The sequence below is a fragment of the Perissodus microlepis genome, chromosome 7 (assembly GCF_051167445.1).
Source record: "Perissodus microlepis isolate ML-2025 ecotype Zambia chromosome 7, ASM5116744v1, whole genome shotgun sequence".
Lineage (NCBI taxonomy): Eukaryota > Metazoa > Chordata > Actinopteri > Cichliformes > Cichlidae > Perissodus > Perissodus microlepis.
In genome coordinates, this window is record NC_140467.1 from 16,229,932 (window position 1) to 16,252,449 (window position 22,518).

Here is a 22,518-nt window from a genome sequence, read left to right on the forward strand (position 1 = left end):
ACAAAAAATACTGGATTTGTAAAGCAAACAAGTGAATGATCCTCTCGACAGAGCGTGGCTATCTTGACTCCTTATGTAAGGTGTGGTCACCAGCCTCGAGCCAATCGTGTTTGAGCTGCACCTCCACATTTCAGCATATTCTACCTCTTCATAGAGGAAAGAACACAGCAGTTGCACACAATGACACAAAAATAACACAGCAGTCATAACAGTTCTAATCAATAAGACCATAATATAGATGAATTCTTGAAATTCAAGAAAGTCCTATAACGATGCCCGGGCAACAGCGAGGTTACGTCTCTGGTATCGGCACAGCTTTAATGTCGGAACTATTGGCACAACTTTTGGAACTATTGAACCAAGACAGGAAGAAAAGAAGGTCAGCTGACGGTTAATCAATGTCTAAATGTTCACCAGGTGGCCTGACATTGGCCTGTTGTTGTACATTTCCTGTTGTCAAGACAACCGTTCTCATTTGGCTCAACATAAGCACCATCTAACGCCATCCCTCAATTCAGACAAAGAAATTTTTTCTTTTTAAATAACACTGACCTTTTATTTAAGTAAAGTAAAGCTTGGATCTTCAGTCATTAATTAATGATTTAGGAAAAATAAATAAATACAAAAATTTTCTGGCTTTTGAAGTAGAGCATGCTCCACATCAGCAATCATTGTGGCCTTTTTTTCATCTTCACTAAACACAGAAACAGAGTTTCAAAATGACAGTTTACAACAACAGTCATCTTTGGACTCTCTACATTGTAGGGTGGGGATCTTAAAGTGTAATAGAGAGAAACTGGAGAATCCTCTGTGAACAAGAAAACAAAAAAGGGAAATCGTCCAGCAGAACCAGGCTCAGACAGGGTCAGCTTTCTCCTATGACCAGCTGGGGGTGAGAGGAAAAAGAACAAAGAAAAGTGAAGCACAGAGAAAGAAGACAAAAACAAAACTGCAGGAGGAAAAAAGTTAAAAGCAAAAGCTGCATATAAAGACATCAGAAGTGAAAGAGAGGACAGTGGGGAAAACACCTCAGGGCATTGTGGGAAGTCCCCCAGCAGTCTGACCCTCTGCTAAGTGATGTTTCACGCTCGACTGATCCTGCCCTAACTATAAGCATGAAATCACAAACATAAAAAAACCTTCCTTTAATGATGTCACACCCTCTATCACATTGCATCATATCCTGTCTATCTGGTAGTGTGTGTTAGTGTGTGCCACCCTTCTGGCCTGTGTGACAAAACCATTTAATCTTTCACTTACTGTATGTGATCAAGATTTGTTGTAAAGAAACGTTTCATGATCATCTGAATGTGTATTAATTATGTTAGATTCTTGCATCCTTTCACCTTGAACACAATAAAAAAAAAAACACCAAATTATGTCATCCTGGTTTATTTAATCCTTTCAGTTAGCTTGTTAGTGCCGTCTTTTTGGTTTGATCTGTGTTTATTTGACTTTATTTTTATTTCTCATGTTGAAAAAAAAGCTTTAAATGAGAGAGGGTGTCTGTGTCCTGAACCCAAAATGGGAGATTGGTGGCCAGGACAGGGTACTGATAGCTGAAGGCTCCGCCTCCCATTCTAGTTTTGAAACCCAAAAATGCCTTTCGTTAGGACGTTGTACTATGAGGTCTTTAAGATCGATGGGGCATTGATGGAGTTTGTGTGTAAAGAGAAGGATTTTGATTCTGAATTTGACAGGAAGCTAATAAGAAGTTGAAGTGGGAGAAATATGACTTTATGGCTCCTATTAATGCTCTTGCTGTTGTATTTTGGATCAAATGAAGGTTTTTCAGGAAGGTATTTAGACAACCTGATGACATGGATTTACAATAATCCAGCCTAGAATTTATTCTGGAACAGCCAGACCTATTATACCGCCATTATGAAGTTTTTCAGATATGCTGGAGCTTAGTCATTGAGAACTTTGTATGGGAAGAAAAGCACTTTAAATTGTTCCCTGTTTTCAGTCGAACTTTTGAATACTGTAATTTTATTTGAAGGATTCCTCCTCTGATCGATTGTGTAACTTGTTTGGGAGGACATTGTCGTTTTATTTAACTGAATGAACAATCAAGCAGAATAAACACAACTAATTAAATCAAGGTCATGACTTCAAGCTAATTTTCCTCATTGCTTTACACAGAGGTGTTGTTCCTTCAGTCTGCAGAAAAATCATCCACCCACTTTGTTTTTGGATTTTTGAATCCAGCCTCCAAAAGTATCGATCATCTCATGTCTTGCTTTAACTGGAAAACAGCCATTTAAGAGTGCATCAGCCTTTATTGGAATCTCATGTAAAAAATACAAGAAAAATATGAATGCAGGACCCAACAACTCTGGGTCCACTCTAACAATATCCTGTCTTAAGCTGAAGTATGGTTACGCAACTGTAAAATGGTAAATGGCCTGTATTTGTATAGCGCTTTACTAGTCCCTAAGGACCCCAAAGCGCTTTACACATTCAGTCATCCACCCATTCACACACGCATTCACACACTGGTGATGGCAAGCTACATTGTAGCCACAGCCACCCTGGGGCGCACTGACAGAGGCGAGGCTGCCGGACACTGGCGCCACCGGGCTCTCTGACCACCGCACCACTGACAGAGGCGCCCCAGGGTGGCTGTGGGTAAAGGGATCTATTATACTCATTTACAACTGTGCATTTTTACTGTTGCTGAGCATTATCATGCTGAGCCTTGGTGATGCCCCTCAGTTGAACCTCTGTCTGAAAAAATCTGCTTCACTTCTTTTCCCTTTAAGCCAGCTGTCATCTAATTTGCTCTCCTTCACATAATGGTTTGAACCTGTGTGCCCGATATGACCACATAAGTAATATTCACTCTCAATGACATCATACAGAAATAAGAGTAGGAAAAAAAATGGACATTTCTGAAGCCTAAAGTTACTGGCTCACAGTAATTCCCTGTACATATGTTAATTTATTTGAAACTATGCCTGCAGATGAAGTTCATCAGACCAAAGATATGTTTGAGTTATCTGGCTTCACTCACCAGAACATCATCAGTCAGGCTACGTGGTCACAGGAAGGTGGTTATAAACTTGGTAAGTCAATCACAGGATTTCCCCCAATCTTATTACAAGCCATTCTCATTAGATGGGTAACACTGACCAACCACAAACAGCAGTATTTGAAGCAAGGAAGGACAGGGTGTTTACACTGTGAGGATTATTTGACATCACTGTCACAGCTCTATCAGTAAGAAACTGGAGAACCACATAGATTACAAGTGTTATCCTTTTAATGTTTAGTTAATGTGCATAAAGACAGTTCATCCTTCCATCCGTTTGCTTGCACTTATCCACTTCAGGGTCGCAGGGGAGCTGTGGTCCCTGCGAGGAAGCGGGATTACCTGGTGAGAACCCATGCAGACTCAGGACTTTGTTGCTGCGAGGTAAAAGCGTTAACCACTGCTCCACTCCAGCATGCCCCCTGCATAAGGACTGTTTTAGTTTTTATTCTTTCCAGCTGCAGTCTTGGTGGCGTTTGCAACCAGGAGGGAAAAAGATATCCAGAAATAGGGTTGTATTCAAGAATCTGTATTTCTCACAGATGCTGAGGGAAAATAAACCCTGTAAACCAGGGGTGGGCAACTCCAGGCCTCAAGGGCCAGTGCCCTGCAGGTTTTCGATGTTTCCTTGATCCAACACAGCTGATTCAAATGGCTAAATGACCTCCTCAACATGTCCTGAAGTTCTCCAGAGGCCTGGTAAAGAACTAATCATGTGATTCAGGTGTGTTGACCCAGGGTGATATCTAAAACCTGCAGGACACCGGCCCTCGAGGCCTGGAGCTACCCACTCCTGCTGTAGACCCTCCTGCTACCTGCTCACAGAGATCCGAGGTATCTTCCACAAATGTGTGGCTGTAGCTCAGGAGGTAGAGCAGGTCATTGACACGCCAAAGTATCCTTGGGCAAGATATTTACCCCTAGCTGCTCACCAGTGCATCCACCAGAGTGTGAATGTTACACAGAAAGCACTTAAGCATAGAACAAAGTGCTTGTATGAATGGGTGAATGAGGCAAGTTGTATAAAGCACTTTGAGTAGAGTAGAAAAGCACTAAAGAAGATTCAGTTCAGTCCATATGGTGACACCATTTCTCAGAGAACTGATTGGTCAGTAGGTGGTGATTTCATACCTGTTGATCTCTAATCTACGACTAATCTAACCTGCTGTAATCTGGAGCAGGTTATGTCTGCTGCACAGCTCAGTAACAAGTGAAGCTGCCTTTTTAAAAAGAAAAAAAGAAAATCCAGGGTTAAACTGGAAGTTAGTGGAATAAGCACGGATCCTGCTTCGTGCTACAAACTTCAGGAGCGACTACTCTTATAGAACGAAGCACGTTATTGGTCAAAAAGAAATAGACACACAAACATGAAAACAGATTTATTTTAAAATATACTCTTTAATGCCATTATTCTGATTTGAAGCTTCAGTTTGGTAAAATGGTTAAAAAAAATTAACTTTAGTTCATATTTGTAAGATAAGAAATGAAACTGGTCTGATAAACATTCAGCAGTTTCAATGGTAACTTCCTCCTGGTGATCACGACAGACTTTCAAATCTTCAAGTGTAATGCTAGTTTAGCACTCACATTCTTACATGTTTCAAGGTTAATGCACAAATACACTCCCACTACTTTATGATGTAAACAGTAACTCATGCAGCCTCTGTGCACGAGACGAATAAGCAGTTCCGATTCCTGAAACATGGAATCTGTAGATTTCCCCCTGACAGGCGTCCATCACAGTCACCTTGTGTCTGTAAGGCTTCGATTAAAGTGCCTCCATCCCTAAATACAGGCATGCTGAATGACAGAAAGGAGGGAACAGAAGTAGACTTTTCATTAAAAACAAACACTTAAGAACTACAAGAGAACAAATAAAATCATTAACACTATTCTCTTTCACACATTTCTCTGATTTGATCTTCATTACTGAACAATTTGTTTAAAAACAGCCCATCCACGCCACGTAAGGGTCCCGCGTATCTGTAGTGCAGCAGATGCAGCATGTAGTGTTGTACCGATGCCTGCAAACTTGATATCTTTTGGTTTGCAGCCTTGTTTAAGTCTTAGGAGAAAGTAGCAGTGAGGATGGCCTCTTGCTGCTGGTGATGAAGGGTCCCGATGCCGACAGCAGGGGCGGGCAGAGCGGGCCGGCTCACTAACCGGAGCTGACAAGGACAGAGGAGGGAGTCAATTCGAGTAATATAATTCACTGAGGTTCACAGTGTAGACAGAATTATTTCAAACTGTGCTCACCTTGCAGGCCAGCTGCTTCTCAAACCTGGGAGCTACAAAAGACCAGGGCCCCATGTTCTGAGGCTCCTCCTGGCTCCAAATGAACTCTGCAAGAGGATTTTTAAAATGTGATTATAATCTACAGCGATACATGACACTGTTCAATGTTTTTAAAAGGCGAGTTCCCACTAAAGATTTATGTAGGTTAGCACTTTGGTTGAAGTTCCTCTCTTGCAGTTCAGTGAAATTTCAGCTCAGTGTGAAACCAGTTTGCTATAGAGTATTTGGTGAGAACAATAGTACAGCAAACTGAAGTGAAACCTGAGCTTTGTTTCTCATCCACACACACACAAAAATGACCATTCAGACCAAGTGCCAATCTAAATTAGGTCTCTCAGTTTTAATAAAAAAAACCCAAATAATTCACTGGGTCTTGCTTCCAACTTTACAAACGCACAAACATACGTGCAAAAAAATAAATAAATAAACATCTAGTCATTTGCTAAAGAAAATGTGCCATCTTTCAGTTCTAACAGGATTGAATTGGATTGGTAGTAATAATTTGATTTCTTTTCTTTTTCAGTCTTTTTTGTTGTAGATCTGTTGCTCTGCTTAGGATCGTTGTCTTGTTGCTCGACCCAATTTCAGTCAAACTTTAGCCGTCACACAGACGGCCTCACATTTGACTCTAGAATACTTTGGTATACAGAGAAGTTCACGGTTGACTCGATGACCTTAAACTACCCAGCTGCTGTGGCTGCAAAACAAAGCCAAATCATCACTCCTCCACCACCGTGCTCGACACTTGGTATGAGATGTGTGTGCTCATATCTAATTGCGGTGCTGTGCATTAAGGTCACACATTTCCTTATCTGTCTCATCTGTCTAAAGGACACTGTTGCTAAAGTCTGGTGGTTTGCTCAGACGCAGCTTTGCAAACGTGCCATGTTTTTTTTTGTTTCTGGTTTTTCGAGAGAAGACACTTTCTCCTGGTCACACACCAAATAAGCCATATTTCTTAAATCTTTTTTTTTCTACTGTCATGAACTTTAACATTTAACATACGGAGGCCTGCAGAATCAGACATGTAGCTCTTGGTTTTTTGCAGTTTCTTTGAGCATTGCACAGTCTGACCTCGGGGTGAATTTGTTGGGATGTCCACCCCTAGAAAGACCGGTTACCGTCTTGAATGTCATTCACTTGTAAATAATAATAGTGAAAAACATTAGATGTAGAATGATAGGCTTCAAATAGTTTGGAAATGGTCTTCTAACCCTTCCTGGATTGATGGGCAGCAGCGTTGTCGTTCTTCCTTGCCGTTGTTTTAACACACACCTGAACCAGCAAACTCACAGAACTCCTGCTTTTATGGACACGATGCATTTGATTGTCAGCTATCAGCTCCTGGCTACTACTTATACTCACAATTCTTGTAGAAGCAGGAAGGGTATAGTTAGTTTAAGGGCACGGCACATAGACATAACGTGCCATGTGTCATAATTTGAGCAGTTTGGTCAAAAAGCTCCTCGTCATATCCCTCAGTTACCGTCTGAATACCATTATCTGAATCACCAATTTTTCTTTTTTTAAAAAAACAGAACAAATATTTCTGACTGTCCTTCGCTGTATTACTGTTAAATAATAATCAGGATCTTTGTAAGACCAGAAGCTATGATTTATACCCCCAAAAATGTGGAGATATTTTCAGCCCCGTGTTTGAAGTCTTCTTATCCTCACAAGCTGCATTTAGCACAACAGCCTTTAAAACAAAAGCTGTCTGTGCCTAAAAAGTAAAAAGAGGAACCTAAAAAAAGTATGCAAATCACTCACCGCTTTGAAGGTTCAAAGGCTGTGGGCACAGGGTAATAACAGAGGCCAGCTCAGAAAAGGAATTCAAGATTTTGATCTACTCTGAGTCCTCAGCTAAACTTTGCCAGTTGAACACACACATAGTATTTGTACTGCTGTTTACGTAAATGCATTTTTGTGAAACTAAACGTGTAAGGATGGTGTGAATAAGCAAAAAAAGACAATGTTGGCAAGGAAATTTGCTCGTGTATGGAAAGCATGTCCATCACGCCTTGAATGATGCTCACGGGGACAGTAAAGGATGAAGTGAGAGAAACCTGTGAGACAACAGCTGTGCAGTAGGTAAGAGTTTGTCAGATACTTGATGATCTGGCATTTCAACTAAACGGTCGAATGTCGTTTCTGCTTTCAGCTGGATCACATTTAAATTACTCTGACTCAGACTTCGGCAGTGTGCTTTTGTAACCTTTTCTGTCCGGCAAAAAGTCATCCTTCTAAAGTTTTTGACAAATTGCTAAATTGTATCTGTTTTCTTGATTATATGACAGGTGGTCCGTTAAATGTAATAATTTTAAAAAAAAAAAAAAAACACCCCAAAAAACCCAGTAGTTTGTTAAATACATTTTATAGACCAATTCTTAAAGGTTAACCCCAACACTAACGTTTATAACTTATACAGAAGACACTTCGTATGAGGTATGACCTCTCCTGGATGTGATGCAAGCCGTCACCTGTCTGGATCGGAATTACTCTCCATTCCTGAATGAGTGCAGCTGACAGCTGGCTATGCAATGGTCACTGGTTGTAGCTGCCTCTGATGAACGCATCCACCCAGGCATGTTCAGCAAGAAACACGTCAGGACTAAAGGAAAAGGCCAAGGAAGTGTCTGAGTACTCTCCTGATCCAGAAAGGAACTGCACTATCCTGGCGGTGTGGGAACCGGCACCATCCCGCTCAAGCAGCCACCACAGGCCTGGCAAGATTACTCATCTCTGTTCCATGAGATTTCCACCAAGCTAAATCAGATGAGAGACTTTCTCTGATGGACATGCACACCACCCGCACCACCCTAACACTAAAACTAAAAAAACAAAACATTTTTAAACAACACAAACTAAAATGAAACAAACAAATCTACTCTGAAAAATGAAACAAAACTCATGAACTGATCTGATTAAACTTCAACTACAACTCAAAGCAAACTGCTAGTGCACCTCCATCTATAAAGCCGGTGTGTTTGCTGAGAGTAAAGATGAAGTAGGCATGTAGGTGGGAAAACAGAGATTAGTGAGCGGTCACGCTACCGTTGGCTTTGGGGTATTTTTTGAGCTCCTGCTGCAGGGCATCCAGAGGGAACGGACACAGCTCCTCCACGCGGATGAGCGCTGTGTTCTGGTTGGCTGCTGATGTCTCCCTCTGTTTCAGCAGAGCATAGTAGTGCTTCCCAGAGCACAGCACCACCTTCTGGACACTGTGTGGAAAGAAAAAACACTGGATTGGACTCAGGGTTTGGGCTACTTACATATGTGTTTTTATGGTTCTTTCAAAAATCTGAACTCTTGCAGTTTCATTTAAACACACAGAAACAATCACACACCCACACTGCAGATTTAATATAACGTCTTCTCTACCTTTCTGCAGTCACAGACGTATCGCCCAGCACTGGCCTAAAAGACGTTCCTGGTGCCATCTCAGTCAGACTGGACACGGCCCCCTGGGAAAACAGAATATGTCCTTCAAGCATCGAGATGGAAGCATCTCTGAGGAGCTGGATGTGTCAAATCTGTCCTAGAGACCGATTGGTGACTTCCTGGCAACCACTGGTCGCTAGGGAAAAAAATTATATTCCTGAACTGGTTGGCAAGTGGTTACTGGAGGCTGCTGGCTGTTGCTAGGTAAAATTGATTGCAAAGAGGGTGCTGCACAAAAACCCTCCTTGCGATTGCTTTGGTTGCTAGCAGACTGGTAGTTTCATGGAAGACTGCGAAGACTTAGCAAGTACTCGCCGAGCAGTAGTGAAACTCTGCTGCAGCCAACACCATTCAAAAGGTCCAGCTTTTACTTTGAAAAGTGCACGCAGAGTTTTTGTTTTGGGTTTTTTTTGGTGCAGCACCATATACCTGTTTGTGACCAACTTCATTTTGTATCTTGGTGTGATTGGAGCTTTAATAGTCGATTTCATGGCAACGGCCAGCAACCGTCAAATACCACCCACAAAACAGTCACAGAAATTTTCGCATTTTTCCCTAGCGACCTCTGTTTTCGAGGCATTTAAGCGCGACTGAGCGCAGCCTAAAGTACTCACGGAAAATCTCAGCAGAGTCTTGGGTCCCACAACAATGAGAGGTTTGCGGAAGTTTCGAACCATCTGCCTCCGGAGCAGATGGAAGTACTGAGCGGAGGTGGTGGGGTTGACCACTGACATGTTCACAGTATCGCCGTCCACACCCTCCTCCTTACTGTCGCACATCTGCGAGACAAAAAGAGGAAAAGTTAGCATTCGTTTATATTTCAGGTAATGTGTAACTAAACATTAGCTTGAGTAGCTTCCACTCTTGTAAAGCTGTAACATGAATATGAATGATTTTTTTATACCTCACCTGCCAAAGATGACACAAAGTAAGTGTTAAGTATGCAAAATTTCAATTTGGTGTTCAATAAATTGTGTCTATTATCGAGGAAATGATTTTAGAAGCAGCCTCAACCCGATGTAATTTGTCTGCTGATTGCTTGCAGCCCATTAAGAAACATTATCTGTGATGATTTGCCATTGATCAAATCTGTACATAATGTGCTCCTGACTACACAGCCTTCCTCTGCACCGAAGAAACCATCTGTAACTTCACACAACAAGCTTTTCATTTAGATCCTACGGGCTATATTAATGTTTAAAATCTCACTTATAGAACCTTTAATTCTCATTATGTGGTTACCATTGTGTCTATTTAAATGATGGTATTATTCATGGATAAAGCTCTCTGCGTGACACTGCATTTGTTATTACAGTTCAACTCTACAAAGGCATGAGTGAAAGGATAATCTCTTTCCTGGCAGAGGTAAAAGATTAAACCTCCATGGAAACTATTCAGGTGTTTTTTTAATGTGTTGTCAAGCAACTGATGAATCTGCAGGATCTGAAATGATAGTCATGTCGTGACTGTTTCAGAACCAAAAGAGAGAAGTGGGATGTCTTTCTCCCATGTCTTTGACTTTAGCAGAGTTTAAGATTTTTTTTATTACTGCAAAAGAAGTTGTGTAATGGTTAGAGAATACTATGTGGTGAAATCTTTGCCCTATATCCGACTAACTTTGCTTCTCTCTGCAGCTGTTCGTTTGATTCATTTCAAACTTGGTGGGGTAAGTACAGTGCTGAATTTGAGGTCCTTGGCCTGAGCAGCTGATCTTAATCCTCAAACAGTACTTAATACTTAAAAAAACAAATAGTTATTACACAAAGATACCTGAACAACTACACACTACACTGAAGCACTTCTACCATTTTGGTGAATGAGTCACAAAACAAACAAACTGCAACCCACAATCTGCTCATTCCACACACACACACACACACACACACACACACACACACACACACACACACACACACACACACACACACACACACACACACACACACACACACACACACACACACACACACACACACACACACACACACACACACACACACGATATCATTATTGCCCTCGTTTCAAATCATCTTGCTTGCCTGTATACGACACATTTAAGGGATGTTTAAACTGTAGCTTTAACAAAATGGTTTCATAATCTCTGTGAACAGGCTCTGCACTACTATGATACACTGACAGAGCACTTGTTTATCACAGTATAACACAAAGTCTGTTAAGCTTCAGGGATATCGCTGTGCTGTTATGAATCATAAACCATTCTGAATCCATTTCAGCTGCTTTGGTGCAAACTGAAGTGATAACACTGTCCTCTCTTCATCCCTCCGGACTGATGGCTACAGGTAAAATGGATTCACGATAGTTTATGCTGACTTTGTTTTTACTGTTAGGATCGAGTGTTTCTTTAATTTTGTTGGTGCAGTGCATAAGGAATTGGTTGCACATCGGTGTTATTCCTGATAGGAATTGTCAGGAAAAATGTGTTCTGTGTGTAGACAAATGAAAGAGTGGTTGGAATAATGTAATGAAGAGCACAGACATTCAGCCTGAATAAAAGGCTTCACCTGGGCCCTCATATGGCTAGTCCATCAAATTTGAGCTTAAGTAGCTTTAAGACTGTCGTGTCTTTCTGTAATATTAAGTAGCAGGTTAAATAAACAATAGTGAAATTAAGTGATTGACACTGATATGACACGATTCCAGATTAGAAATACCGACACAGTCCTGACTCACTGACCTGGAGGAAGCGCTCCATACGGCAGGAGGAGTGTTCAGGTCCAGCGCCATCGTATCCATGAGGCAGCAGGATCACCATCCCACACTGCAGCAGCCACTTGGCTTCACCTGGAAACACGACAGTTTCACCTCTGATGAAATAATCTCTTTTTTTTTTTTTTGACCAAGTTTATTAGAAAATGCGGCAGAGGGGTGAGAAGCTCACCTCCCGAGATGAAGGTGTCAAAGACAATCTGCGCTCCGTTAAAGAAATCTCCAAACTGAGCCTCCCAGATGGGCAGGAGCTTCGGCTGCGCGATGCTCATGCCATATTCAAATCCAAGCACGGCCTCTTCAGACAGCGGGCTGTTACACACCTAAACACAAGACACCACAATTTGTTTTGTTTTGTTTTTCATGTTGACACTGATGGTTTTATCTGCTTTGCGAGGGCATTACCTCCAGGAAACCTGTCTGCTCGGGGCTGATGTGATTCAGAGGGATGTACATGTCGTTAGTGTCCTGGCACACAACCATGGCATGCCGCTGACTGAATGTACCTCTTCCAACGTCCTGTCCACTGATACGGATATTAAAACCTGCAGTGAGAATAGCTCGAGTTTAAAGGAAACCCCAGGAATTCCCAAACTGGAAATGAGTCATTTTTACTCACTGCTAAAAACACCAGACAAAACGTGACAGACCTTGGCAGAGGAGAGAGCCGAAAGCGAGGGCCTCTGCTGTCGACCAGTCTAGTTTGGTTCCCTCTTCCAGTTTCTGCAGCCGGGCCTGAGTTTACAAAAGCAAAATAATTTAACTGCTGTGATGTTTGGACAAGGCAACGCGGCAGAAGGGTTAGAAGCAAAAGATCCCGGTACCTGTACGTGGGTTTTTCCGAGGTGGCTGTGCAGCTGGATTTGCTCAGGGATATCCACAGATTTCACTCCCACAAACTGCAGCAGAGGAATGGGGACACCAGTGTCCCAGGTGGTGACTCTAGCCTGGGGTTCAACAAGATCCCCCCAGCGGCCCTGCAGGTTGGTGGGTGGAGGGCTGTGCAGGGTCATGTTGGACAGCTTGTCGTTGAGCATGCTGTAGTATTTGGTTTTGATCTCGTCACGCTCAACTTCTGTCATCAGACCCTCTGAAATCAGCTGGTCTGAGTAGGCGTCTGGGATGCTCTTTCGAGACCTGCAAGGAGCAAACAGGAGATGATCTGATTATTACCCTGTATTCTTTTAAATCAGACACCCAAGATGGGACTGGGTGCAGACTCGAGCTTTAATTCAAGGGGTTCGACAAAAGCATTGCATTAACTGTTTGGGTATTACAGCCACCTTCAGATGCTCAAAACGAACTGGGCAGTTGACTAATATGTTTATTTGTCCAGGTTAGGCCTGTTTATTAGTTCATAACAAAGTAAATAAATAAAAATCTGAAAGTGATTCAAAGTATACAAATTGCATTTGTAATTTTTTCACTTGACTTATTATGATGTTAAAGGAGGTTCAAGGAGATGCTGACGTAGGTGAATTATTATTATCATTACGGGCTGAAAAATTCAAATAAACCAATGAGAGAGATCGCAAAAACCTTTGGAGTGATCAAATCAAAATCCTGGTTTGTTCTTAACAAGAATGGCTATGCTGGCCAGCTCAGAAACACTAAAAGCTCTGAAGACAACTAAAGTGGATGGTGACATAATTCTTTCCTTGGTTAAGAAGCAGCCCTCTGCAGCACAGAGCCGAGTCAAGAACACTCACACGGAGGTAGGCGTATAATTGTCAAGGTCTAGCCTTGATGAATGTAATTACAGAGGGTTTACAACAAGGTGAAAAAAACACTTGTTACAAACACAACAAGGCCTGATTAGACTTTGCCAGAAAACATCTAAAAGAAGATCGGACTGATGGGAAAAAAAACTTTTTTTGGACCTTTAAGTGATGGGAAGAGGAAATTATGAAGGAGGAGGGACAGATACAGAGATGATGTAATGGTATGGGCATGTATGATCGCCAGCGAACAGGACTGTTTCTGTGTATTAAGTAGCAGGATGAATTATGTATTGCACACAGCTGTACTGTCTGCTTTAACCACATGCTGTAAAACTGATGAGACAGAACGCCACAGTGCAAATAGATAATAACACAAAGAATACTGCAAAAGAAAGCAAGAGCTTCTCAAGACAAAGAAATGAGATATTCTTAAAAAGCCAAGTCGGTCACCTGATCTCAGCACAAACAGCATGTTTTCCAGTTACTGAAGACAAATGTGAAGGCAGAGACCCAAAAACAACAGCAACTGAAAGCAGCTGCAGTGAAGGCCTGGCAGAGCATCTCAGTGAGGGAAACACATCACCTCATGCCCAAGGATTTTAATCCCAGTAGTTCAATATGATGTTTATTTGTCCAATTAACTGTGAGCTTCTCAAAATTGGGACTTGTCTATTATAATGCAATTCCTAAACTGTTAAACCCCTTGAATTAAATCACATATCGACTGATTTAAAATCTATTGAGGTGGTGTACAGAGGCAAAATAAAAACAAAATGCAGAAAAAAAACTGACTCAAGAACTGCATCTTTAAAAAAAAAAAAAACAAAAAAAAAAAAAACTAGGACCTTTTTTTCACTCCCCATGTGATTAAACAACACTCTTGCATTCACTTTAATCTCTCTCTGGCAGTTAGTGATTTCTCCTCTTTGTTGTTCTTCATCCATCTTCTCTTCCCCCTCATCCTCCTAACCAGTCACAGTGCATTGCTTCCCACTCCCTGGTCATGCTGGAGGTCGCTTCCTATTAAGAGAGTTCTTTCTCGCCACGGTCGCCAATTCCTTGCTTTTAGAGGCTCGGCTAATTGTTGCAGTTCTCTCTTGAATGTTGCAGGGTCTTTAACATCCAAAGCAACATACTAAAACGACTGTTGTTGTGAAGCAACTGCATATTCTCTACTGTCCTGAAAGTTTTGATATTTTCAAAGCACTGTAGTGGTTTAATAGTTGAAACACTACAATTCAAGTTATGCCTGCCTTTCACACAGAAATAAAAATTCCACAATTACCCAAATACACCATTAAACATCAGCCATTCCTACACAAGTAGACCCATCATGTAAATGCATCAGTGCACCTACAAGAATACTTCAAATCAAACTGCTAAGTAAAAGCGATAGCTTTAACTAACCGGATGATCTTGTACATTGCCGGATTGGTGAAAAAAGGCTCGTCCAGCTCATTGTGGCCCCACTGACGGTAACAGATCAGGTCCAGGATGACATCTTTCCTGAAGTGCCGCTGGTAGTCGACAGCCAGCCGAGCGGCTCGTAGCACCTCCTCGGCATCGTCTCCGTTTACATGGATCACAGCACAGTTCACCATCTTACCTGTGGAAGAAATGTCGCCCATTACAACATGATGAAGGTACCACTTTACAAAGTAAAACTGCACTAACACTGGCTAATTTAAAAGACCTCTCAGATATCCTATCTCACCGAGTGTATCATATTAGACGCATACATGAAAATAATCCATATTCAAAACCCTCATGAAACTGTTTGACCTCAGGCTGCATGCTACACTCATTTTTAGCCCCATTACTTTGGATGTTTGCATAGAAACAAATGAAGCATCGTGTAATGTGAAGTGTTTTTTTTAAACATTACTTTTTGGGCATTTTTGCCTTTATTGGATAGCGGAGCAGTGAAGATAGGCAGGTAGTTGCAAAGAGAGCAGAGGGCAGCAAAAGGCCACAGGTCACTCTCAAATACGGGCTGCTGCACTCTGTGGCCATATGGCATGTGGTCACCCACTCACCCACTGAGCTAAAGCAGCACCCCACTGATTCTTTTTCCTACTCACCATTCATCTTATATGAAAACGTCAGGAGAAAAAAGGCTTTACTGGAAAGATTGCCTGACTAAAGGCTGCTATTTGATTAAGTTGAAACACAGTAGACACAATGTCAGGTCACAGGACATTTTGACATTCGCTGTACCTCTAATTGACACTGATCTTGGAAACACTGGGTTTAAATACTTTAGAATGAGCTCCAAAAACTTTGAAGCTGTGACATTTTAAAAGTTTATATTTAGTCTGCAACTCTCCTCACACGCTTTTCATTTCATGTCTGCCTATTCTCAAAGTCTTTTTTTATACACAAAGTGCTTTCAAATAAATGACTTACTAATAACATATTCTCTCTGTACACGGGAATACTGATGAGAAGCTTTCACTGACCAACATCACTGCAGTACAAAGACGATCGTCCTCTTTCCGACGGGGTGGTGTAGCCCACTTGGTTATTCACGATGAGGTGGATGCTCCCACCAACTCTGTAGTGAGGAAGATTTGAAAGGGTCAGAGTTTCAGGAACGATGCCTTGACCAGTGAACGAGCCGTCGCCGTGAATCTGTGGAGAAGGAAGAAAGAAGAAGTTATCTCATCGTACAAACAAACATCATCTAACAAATCCTGCTTTTTTTTTTTTTTTTTTTTTTTAATACTGACCTGATTAGCTATGATTCTTTCAAGTGTGGTGTGTGTAGTCAACATGCAGAAAGTACAATTATAAAGATTTAAAATATGTCATATTTGACCTCTGACCTCTCCTTCAAGGTCAACAGAATGATCTGAAGGTCAAATTGATAGCAATGCTATACAGAGCTATTTAAAACTATTATTCTTACCACCAGTGTTTGTGTTGACAACATATAGGCATTTATGGAAAGGGAATATGGGGATTCTAAATATTGCATTATAGTTATAGCAACCAAATATCATGTCACATTTGACCTCTGACCTCACTTTTACATTTCACATCTGTCTTTCTTTCAAGTTGACCCCAAAAAGCACTTTACCTTTAAAGAAAATGTTTTGAAGAGGAAGAGAATGAGCTTCCTGGTTGGTTAGTTAGTATAATATTATATAATAAGTAAGTCACCATATTAACATGAGGAAGAGCAAATAAATGTAAAATTGTCAAATTAAAAGTAATAATTGTTGTTCATTAATTCATTAAAGCATACAGTGATTTCTTAAGCAGAGAGGGAGAGGGAATCTTTTTCAGCACACAGAAGTAAAACACTTTTTTATTTGTTCCAATAGAGCTATTTGTGTTCGTTTATGAAATTCCACACTAACAGACTCATCACTTTTTCTAGCAAGTTTTAAAATATGTCCTCACACGTGCGTGCAGCTGTGTTACCTGCAGACAGATGACTTGGTCCCCAGGTTGGGCGTCGTCTTCGGGCGAGTAGTCCCCTTCTTTCCGGAGCTGCTGCCTGGCTCTGGTTTTGCCCTGAGCCACGGGGTTGATGGCCTCAAGGTGAGATGGGTTGGGCAGCATGGTGACATGAAGGGGGTGTTTGGCTTGGAAATCTAACTCCACCGAAGAGGTGAGGTGGGAGAGGACGTCACCGATGGCCGGCGAGGTGTCGGGGAACTCGCTGAGGCCGCGCATCTTACGGAACATAAGCTGGAGAGAAAAATGAGGGAAGCACAGCGTTATCCGAGACCGTCTCGCTTTTGTTTGTCGTGCGGCAAAGGCGAACAAAAGCTGTTCAGTGATGTTAAAGAAAATAAAAGATAATCTTGAAGGTCGTGACTAAAATGCAGTATACGGGTCAGATTAAATATCCAAACCTCAGGTGGGAACTTGAGCAGGCCTGTCAGGAGGTTGAGTCGGCCTCGGTGAGGCATGCCGATCACAATGTCAGTGACTCCACTGTGGACAGACTGGTGGAAGAGCTCAAAGAAAAACCCCATCATGCTCTCTGCTCCCTCTCCTCCATAACGCTTCACAGTAGCAAACTTGGTGGCCAGAAAGTGGTCGAATTCCTGCAGGTCGAAAGAGGAATATTGTGAAGTGGATGTCATTGAGATCACGTGCTACAATTCTTTTTTTATTACTCTTCTGAAACCTGCCTGAGACTCTAGCATGATCTTGGCCAGCTGCCTTCTCTCCTCTGGAGAGAAATTCTCTCTCTTAAGCTCCTCGAAGCGGTCAGCGAACCACTCCCTCTCATCCAGACTGCTCAGCTGGCCGGGCTCCACTGACAGGTGGCCACAGTAGGCTTCTTCCAGGTAGGCCTGAACCTCTTCCACAGAAGCCTGCACTTTCCCAAAGTGCCGCAAACCTGCAGAATCACATGTAACGAGTAAAGCAAGCAACACCTACCCGTGAATTATAAGGGTGGGGGTGGCTCACAGAACAAAAACAGCCCTAATATGTACTTTTTAGTGTTCTGTATTCACAGATGAATAAACACTGTATATTTCACAAATGATATGAAGCTAGAAAACATGCTAGAAAGCAATGAGAACAAACTACATTTTAATAATAAAACTTGCATACTTTAAAATTTTACAGGGTTTTTTCCAGGACTTTAACCTGCAATCATTTTACTCTGACTTTACACTTTTAAACCAAGAATCGAAATTCTCAAATGTTGCATAAAATGTAAATAAAACAGAATGCGACTGTTTACAAATTGAATCCTAAGACTTAACGAGGTAACGACGAGCTGCTGTTACCGTGAAATACTGCGACTGGTCTGATCCATTGACACGCATCACTAGCACATAAGAACATGGGTGAAATAATGATTGAGTGCAGTGGGTCACACGGTCACGTTCCAGCCCTGTAAGCCTGTGATCAGATGGGGTCTATCCAGTCCAGCGCTTGTTGTTGTAACCAGTTCAGATCTAGACCTTTCAGCGTGTGGCTCTAATAATATGGTTATCCTGAAGAGGACGGTCCTTCAAGTAAGCAACACAAGACACATTAGGACGCTGAATGTGTAAGTAAAAGTGGAACTATGTCTGCTGTAACGGTTTCCTTTAGGGATTTGATTTTTTAACGGTTATATACACTAGGGCTGCACGATTAATCGTTAGAAAATCGCGATCTCGATTCATACTTATGTGCGATCTCATTTCCAAATGACAACGATTTAAAAAAAAAGAAAAAGAAAAAAAGACGAGGACGATTGTACCGCATTTTGATCCGGGACGTAATCTGCATGAAAACAAGCGCTCACTCTTCCTGCTCAACAAATGACAAGGGCGGAGCCTTATACCACCTGGTACAGAAGCTGTGCCGTGTGATGCTAAAATTGGCAGGGAAAAAACAACGGAGAACACGTCAGGGATGACGAGAAAGTGACTGGAGAAAATCCGTCCCGGTCAACCACCCAAACATCAATAACGGGAACCTTATACAGCGCTTCCCTATACACGTCGAACTTCCGCAGGCACAAAGAAATTACGGAGGCTATCACTTATCACCTGACCAAAGATATGGCTCCCATCAACACTGTGCAAAACGAGGGATTTAGGAAAATGATCAACACCCTAGACAAACGCTACACAGTGCCGTCCCGCAACTATTTTTCTATTGTTGCACTACCTGCTGTATACACGCAGTGTCGAGCAACGGTGGAGACGGAACTACAAGCAGTACAACATTTTGCGGCAACCACAAAACGTGAGACATTTGTTGTTTTTATGTTTATTTATTGTTTTTATGTTCAGTCTCAACTGTTACGAAGTTGATGTGCAGTTAATAAGTGCAATAAATATTTATATTGGAAAAGAAAATCGTGAGAGAATCGTGATCTCAATTCTAAGCCAAAAAATCGTGATTCTCATTTTATGCAAAATCGTGCAGCCCTAATATATACTCACACGCCGCTTTAACAGGTACAGCTGCTTGTTAATGAAAATATTTAACAGGCCAGTGACATCACAGCAAGACGACCAGCTGAAGTTCAGAAATTGCTGAGCTAAGGGAACAGTCAGAAAAGGATGAGGACTGAAGAGCATCTCTGAACGCATGACATCTGCAAATTTGAAGCACGTGGGCTACACCAGCAGAAGACCTCACCGGGCACCACTCCTGGCACATAAGAACAGGAAACCGAGGCTTCAGTTCACATAGCTCAGGTGTAAACAGCCTGGAATAAAGAGCCATCCTGCCTTGCCCAAGTATTAGTGCTGACCATGTCCTTTTATGACTGCCGTGTAGACGTCTTCTGATGGCTCGTTGTGACTGGACAGCACACCATGTCACAAAGTTTAAAAAAAAAAAAAAAAAAAAAAGCACAACGTTTTGTGTGAAATGGATCAAATTTTGCTGCTTTACATAAGCCTGTAGAGAACTTTTCATTTTTTAACCTCATAATTAGGCGTAATAATGGTGCAGTAACAGATGCAACCACTCAAATTTTGCATAACAAAACATAAAAACAACTTTATGTGCGTCTACCTTAAAGAGTTCATGCTTTAGCATTAAGTCATGGATAAAATGGTGTGTGTCGTTTTGTTTTCTCCCCTACAGCCATTTTTGGAAGAGAACTCCTCACTTTCAGAGACAACTGATGATCAACCAGGTGTTGCGCAAGAATGGCACATGCTAACAAGTAAGTACAAGTTGTGTCGAACACAGAGTCCTCAGTAAAACATTAAAACTGGAGTGCAGCAAATACTGGGATGGGCAGGATTTCATAATGAAAGGCAAACGCCATATAAGTTTAACACTTTTTAAAGAGCAAAAAGTAGAGAGTTGGACGTGATTAACACTTAAAAACTCAGAGTGAAATGACATTGTGGGTGTTATTTTTTCCCCTCATAGTTTAAATAAAAACATTAACACTTCTCAGTGTAAAATATCAACTCTTGATTTAAGTTTGCTCCCGTCTTCTTCTTCATTCAGCTGCTTCCTTTATCTCACCCCATCCCTAGCTTCCTCCTGTAATACCAAACCTCTGCATTTTCTCTTTCACTACCATCCACAAATCTTCTCTGTGCTCTTCCTCTTTTCCTCACCAAGCTTGTCTTTAAACCTGAGCTGTCCCTGTAATGCACTCATTTCCAATTCTGTCCATCCAGGTCACGCCAACGAAAATCTTAATATCTTCATATCTGCCACCTGCAGCTCAATCTTCTATCTTTGTCAGGCCACCATCTCCAAACCATACCTCACTATCATCTTGTAATCTTTTCTATGCTGTTAGGTGCATATGTAAACCGCTTATTGGGGAGTCACTAAAAACCCTGCTTCTTCATATCAAGCAAAAAAAATCCCTGAGCAGGTATGTTTGGTTTTCAAGAGCTTCTTTAGTTAGCATTACATAAAGATCAGACTCAGGTTGAAGACCACTGATACCCCTGGTCCCGCTGAACTATAAGAGGAATATAATTTTATTTCCTTTAGGTGGTTTGTGATCAGTTTGAACCCCTTACAAATATTATCTTGCTATCAATCAGGGCGTTTTATGTATACTAATATAGCAAATTTGATTTTAATGCATTGCTTCTTGTAAAGTTACAATACGATTCGGATGACTCACGTGACTACATTAGAGGCCCGACCAGCTAAAAGCAGCTGCATTTGTAAGATTAAGGTTAAAAAGGTAAACAAGTGTGAGTATGCTAACTTCAGGTGCATGCTTTCTGCAGGATTCCTTTACCTGAGGTGTTGAGTTGTCCACTCATGGTGCCAGTCAGCATGCTAATCTCCGGGACACTGTCAACAACAGGCTTTTGGGGTAGCAAAGGGTTAATTTTAGCAGCCTTGTGTCCGTGTGCTCTGTATGCCTCCACCAGTCTAGCGAGAGCATGATCTGAACACAAGAGAAGAGAACAACGCGTGACAGCAAGCTCACATTAAATAAATGACGCGTTCACTGCACAGCAGTTAACAGCTACAACAGCTTCCAGAGTCAACGATAGGCCACCTAAACAGAATATCATTTAAACTCGTATAAAAATACTGCGGAATAAAATAACCCCACAAACAAGCGTTAATGCAACTGTCTTTGCCGAGCCTCTATGTTAAACGACGGTAACTTAAGGGGACCGTACTGTAATTTAACTCCATACTGACCTTGATTTAGTGCAGCCACCCGCTCGGTCTGCCACTTCTGGTCCCGCTCGGTGCTCTTGGGTCGGTACCCGTAAACACCTCTCTCGGTGTGATAACTGCAGCCGACAACCTGCCGAGCGACGCTCTGCGGCAGTCTGCTCAGCGAGCTTTTCAGCAAAATCAAGGCCGACATGTTTCCAGGTCTTTAGTCTCGCATGAGATACCGGCACACATCTGAGAACAGGCTACAGGACGGCAGCCATACTGCCCGGAGATGGGACACGTTAATGGGAGGAGATGTCGCATCGGCAGGCGATTGGCTGAAGCTTATCTGGTCGATATTTAAGTCGAGTAAATGGTATTTAATTTTACTTAAACACAAGGTTTGAATCTGTAGGGCACGAGGTTACATTTTTACATTTCGGGCCAGCGCTATGTTGTCTTTAAGATGGCTAAAAATCTCAGAAGCAAGTGAAGTAGCGCAACAGGTGTCCAAGCGACGACGTATGTGCTGAGTTCAGGGACTTCTTAAAACATCGTAATTACCACTGGAGAGCAAGGTTGTTATAATTAACTGAAACCGAACTTAAAATTCATAAAAGCATGCATTTAAGGCATGAAAAACACTTTGAAATAACTAAAAAGAAAGAAAGAAAGAAAATAGGTGTGGGGAAAAAAATCAACAAAAAAACCGTTTTATTTTTATTTATTTATTTATTATTTTATTTTTGATTTTTTTTTTCTCTTTTGCGGGAAAAAATACTTACAAAACGACTTAAAACAAAATATAGAAGACTTGCTGGGTTTTTTCAGTCGAATTTGTCACCACACCACGTGAAAAAAAAGTTATTGTTTCATATAGTTACAGACTGGAAGGTCTATAATGTTCTAAGTCAGAAAAACTAAAAAGTGCATTTTGAAATCGCTGTTCTAACCTTCTTAAATATCCCATGACAAATATTTAACCATAAAATTATTTAAAAACACCAACACTAAAACTAAAAATATTAACTGGTAAAATCAAACTGTTGCTACATTTTATTTTATTTTTAAATATGCTGAGGCTGTTCTCAGGTCAAATCAATGAAAATGGTGGTTTTGGGGAATTGGGGAATTTTGAAACGGTGAGACAGTATGCCATGTCTGTGTGTTTTAAGGGCCAGTGGTGACAGAGATCAAGGTGAGCCTTGACACTGTAACAATAGATGCCTGTGC

The 22,518-nt window shown here is 41.5% G+C and overlaps 1 protein-coding gene across 1 annotated transcript; it reads right to left on the reverse strand.

Annotated features, from left to right (window-relative positions):
- Positions 1-4,398: 4,398 nt before the first annotated feature.
- Positions 4,399-21,791, reverse strand: dhtkd1 (dehydrogenase E1 and transketolase domain containing 1). Its single transcript, XM_084933824.1, has 17 exons — positions 21,325-21,791; positions 20,909-21,061; positions 17,364-17,575; positions 17,082-17,276; positions 16,645-16,914; positions 15,678-15,849; positions 14,626-14,824; positions 12,322-12,634; positions 12,148-12,232; positions 11,903-12,042; positions 11,670-11,820; positions 11,466-11,572; positions 9,385-9,549; positions 8,711-8,793; positions 8,384-8,550; positions 5,291-5,376; positions 4,399-5,202 (listed from the first exon to the last, which is right to left on the reverse strand). The coding sequence occupies exons 1-17, from the start codon at positions 21,494-21,496 to the stop codon at positions 5,101-5,103; spliced, it is 2,772 nt and encodes a 923-aa protein (XP_084789950.1). The 5' UTR covers positions 21,497-21,791; the 3' UTR covers positions 4,399-5,100.
- Between the last annotated feature and the right edge of the window lie 727 nt (positions 21,792-22,518).

Coding starts and splice junctions, on each gene's coding strand:
- dhtkd1 (XM_084933824.1), bottom strand. CDS start 21,496: ATGTCGGCCTTGATTTTGCTGAAAAGCTCGCTGAGCAGACTGCCGCAG. Junction 14,825..15,677: donor TTTGTACTGCAGTGATGTTG/GTCAGTGAAAGC, acceptor TTTCTTCCACAG/GTAAGATGGTGAACTGTGCT. Junction 11,821..11,902: donor AGCAGACAGGTTTCCTGGAG/GTAATGCCCTCG, acceptor TCTTGTGTTTAG/GTGTGTAACAGCCCGCTGTC.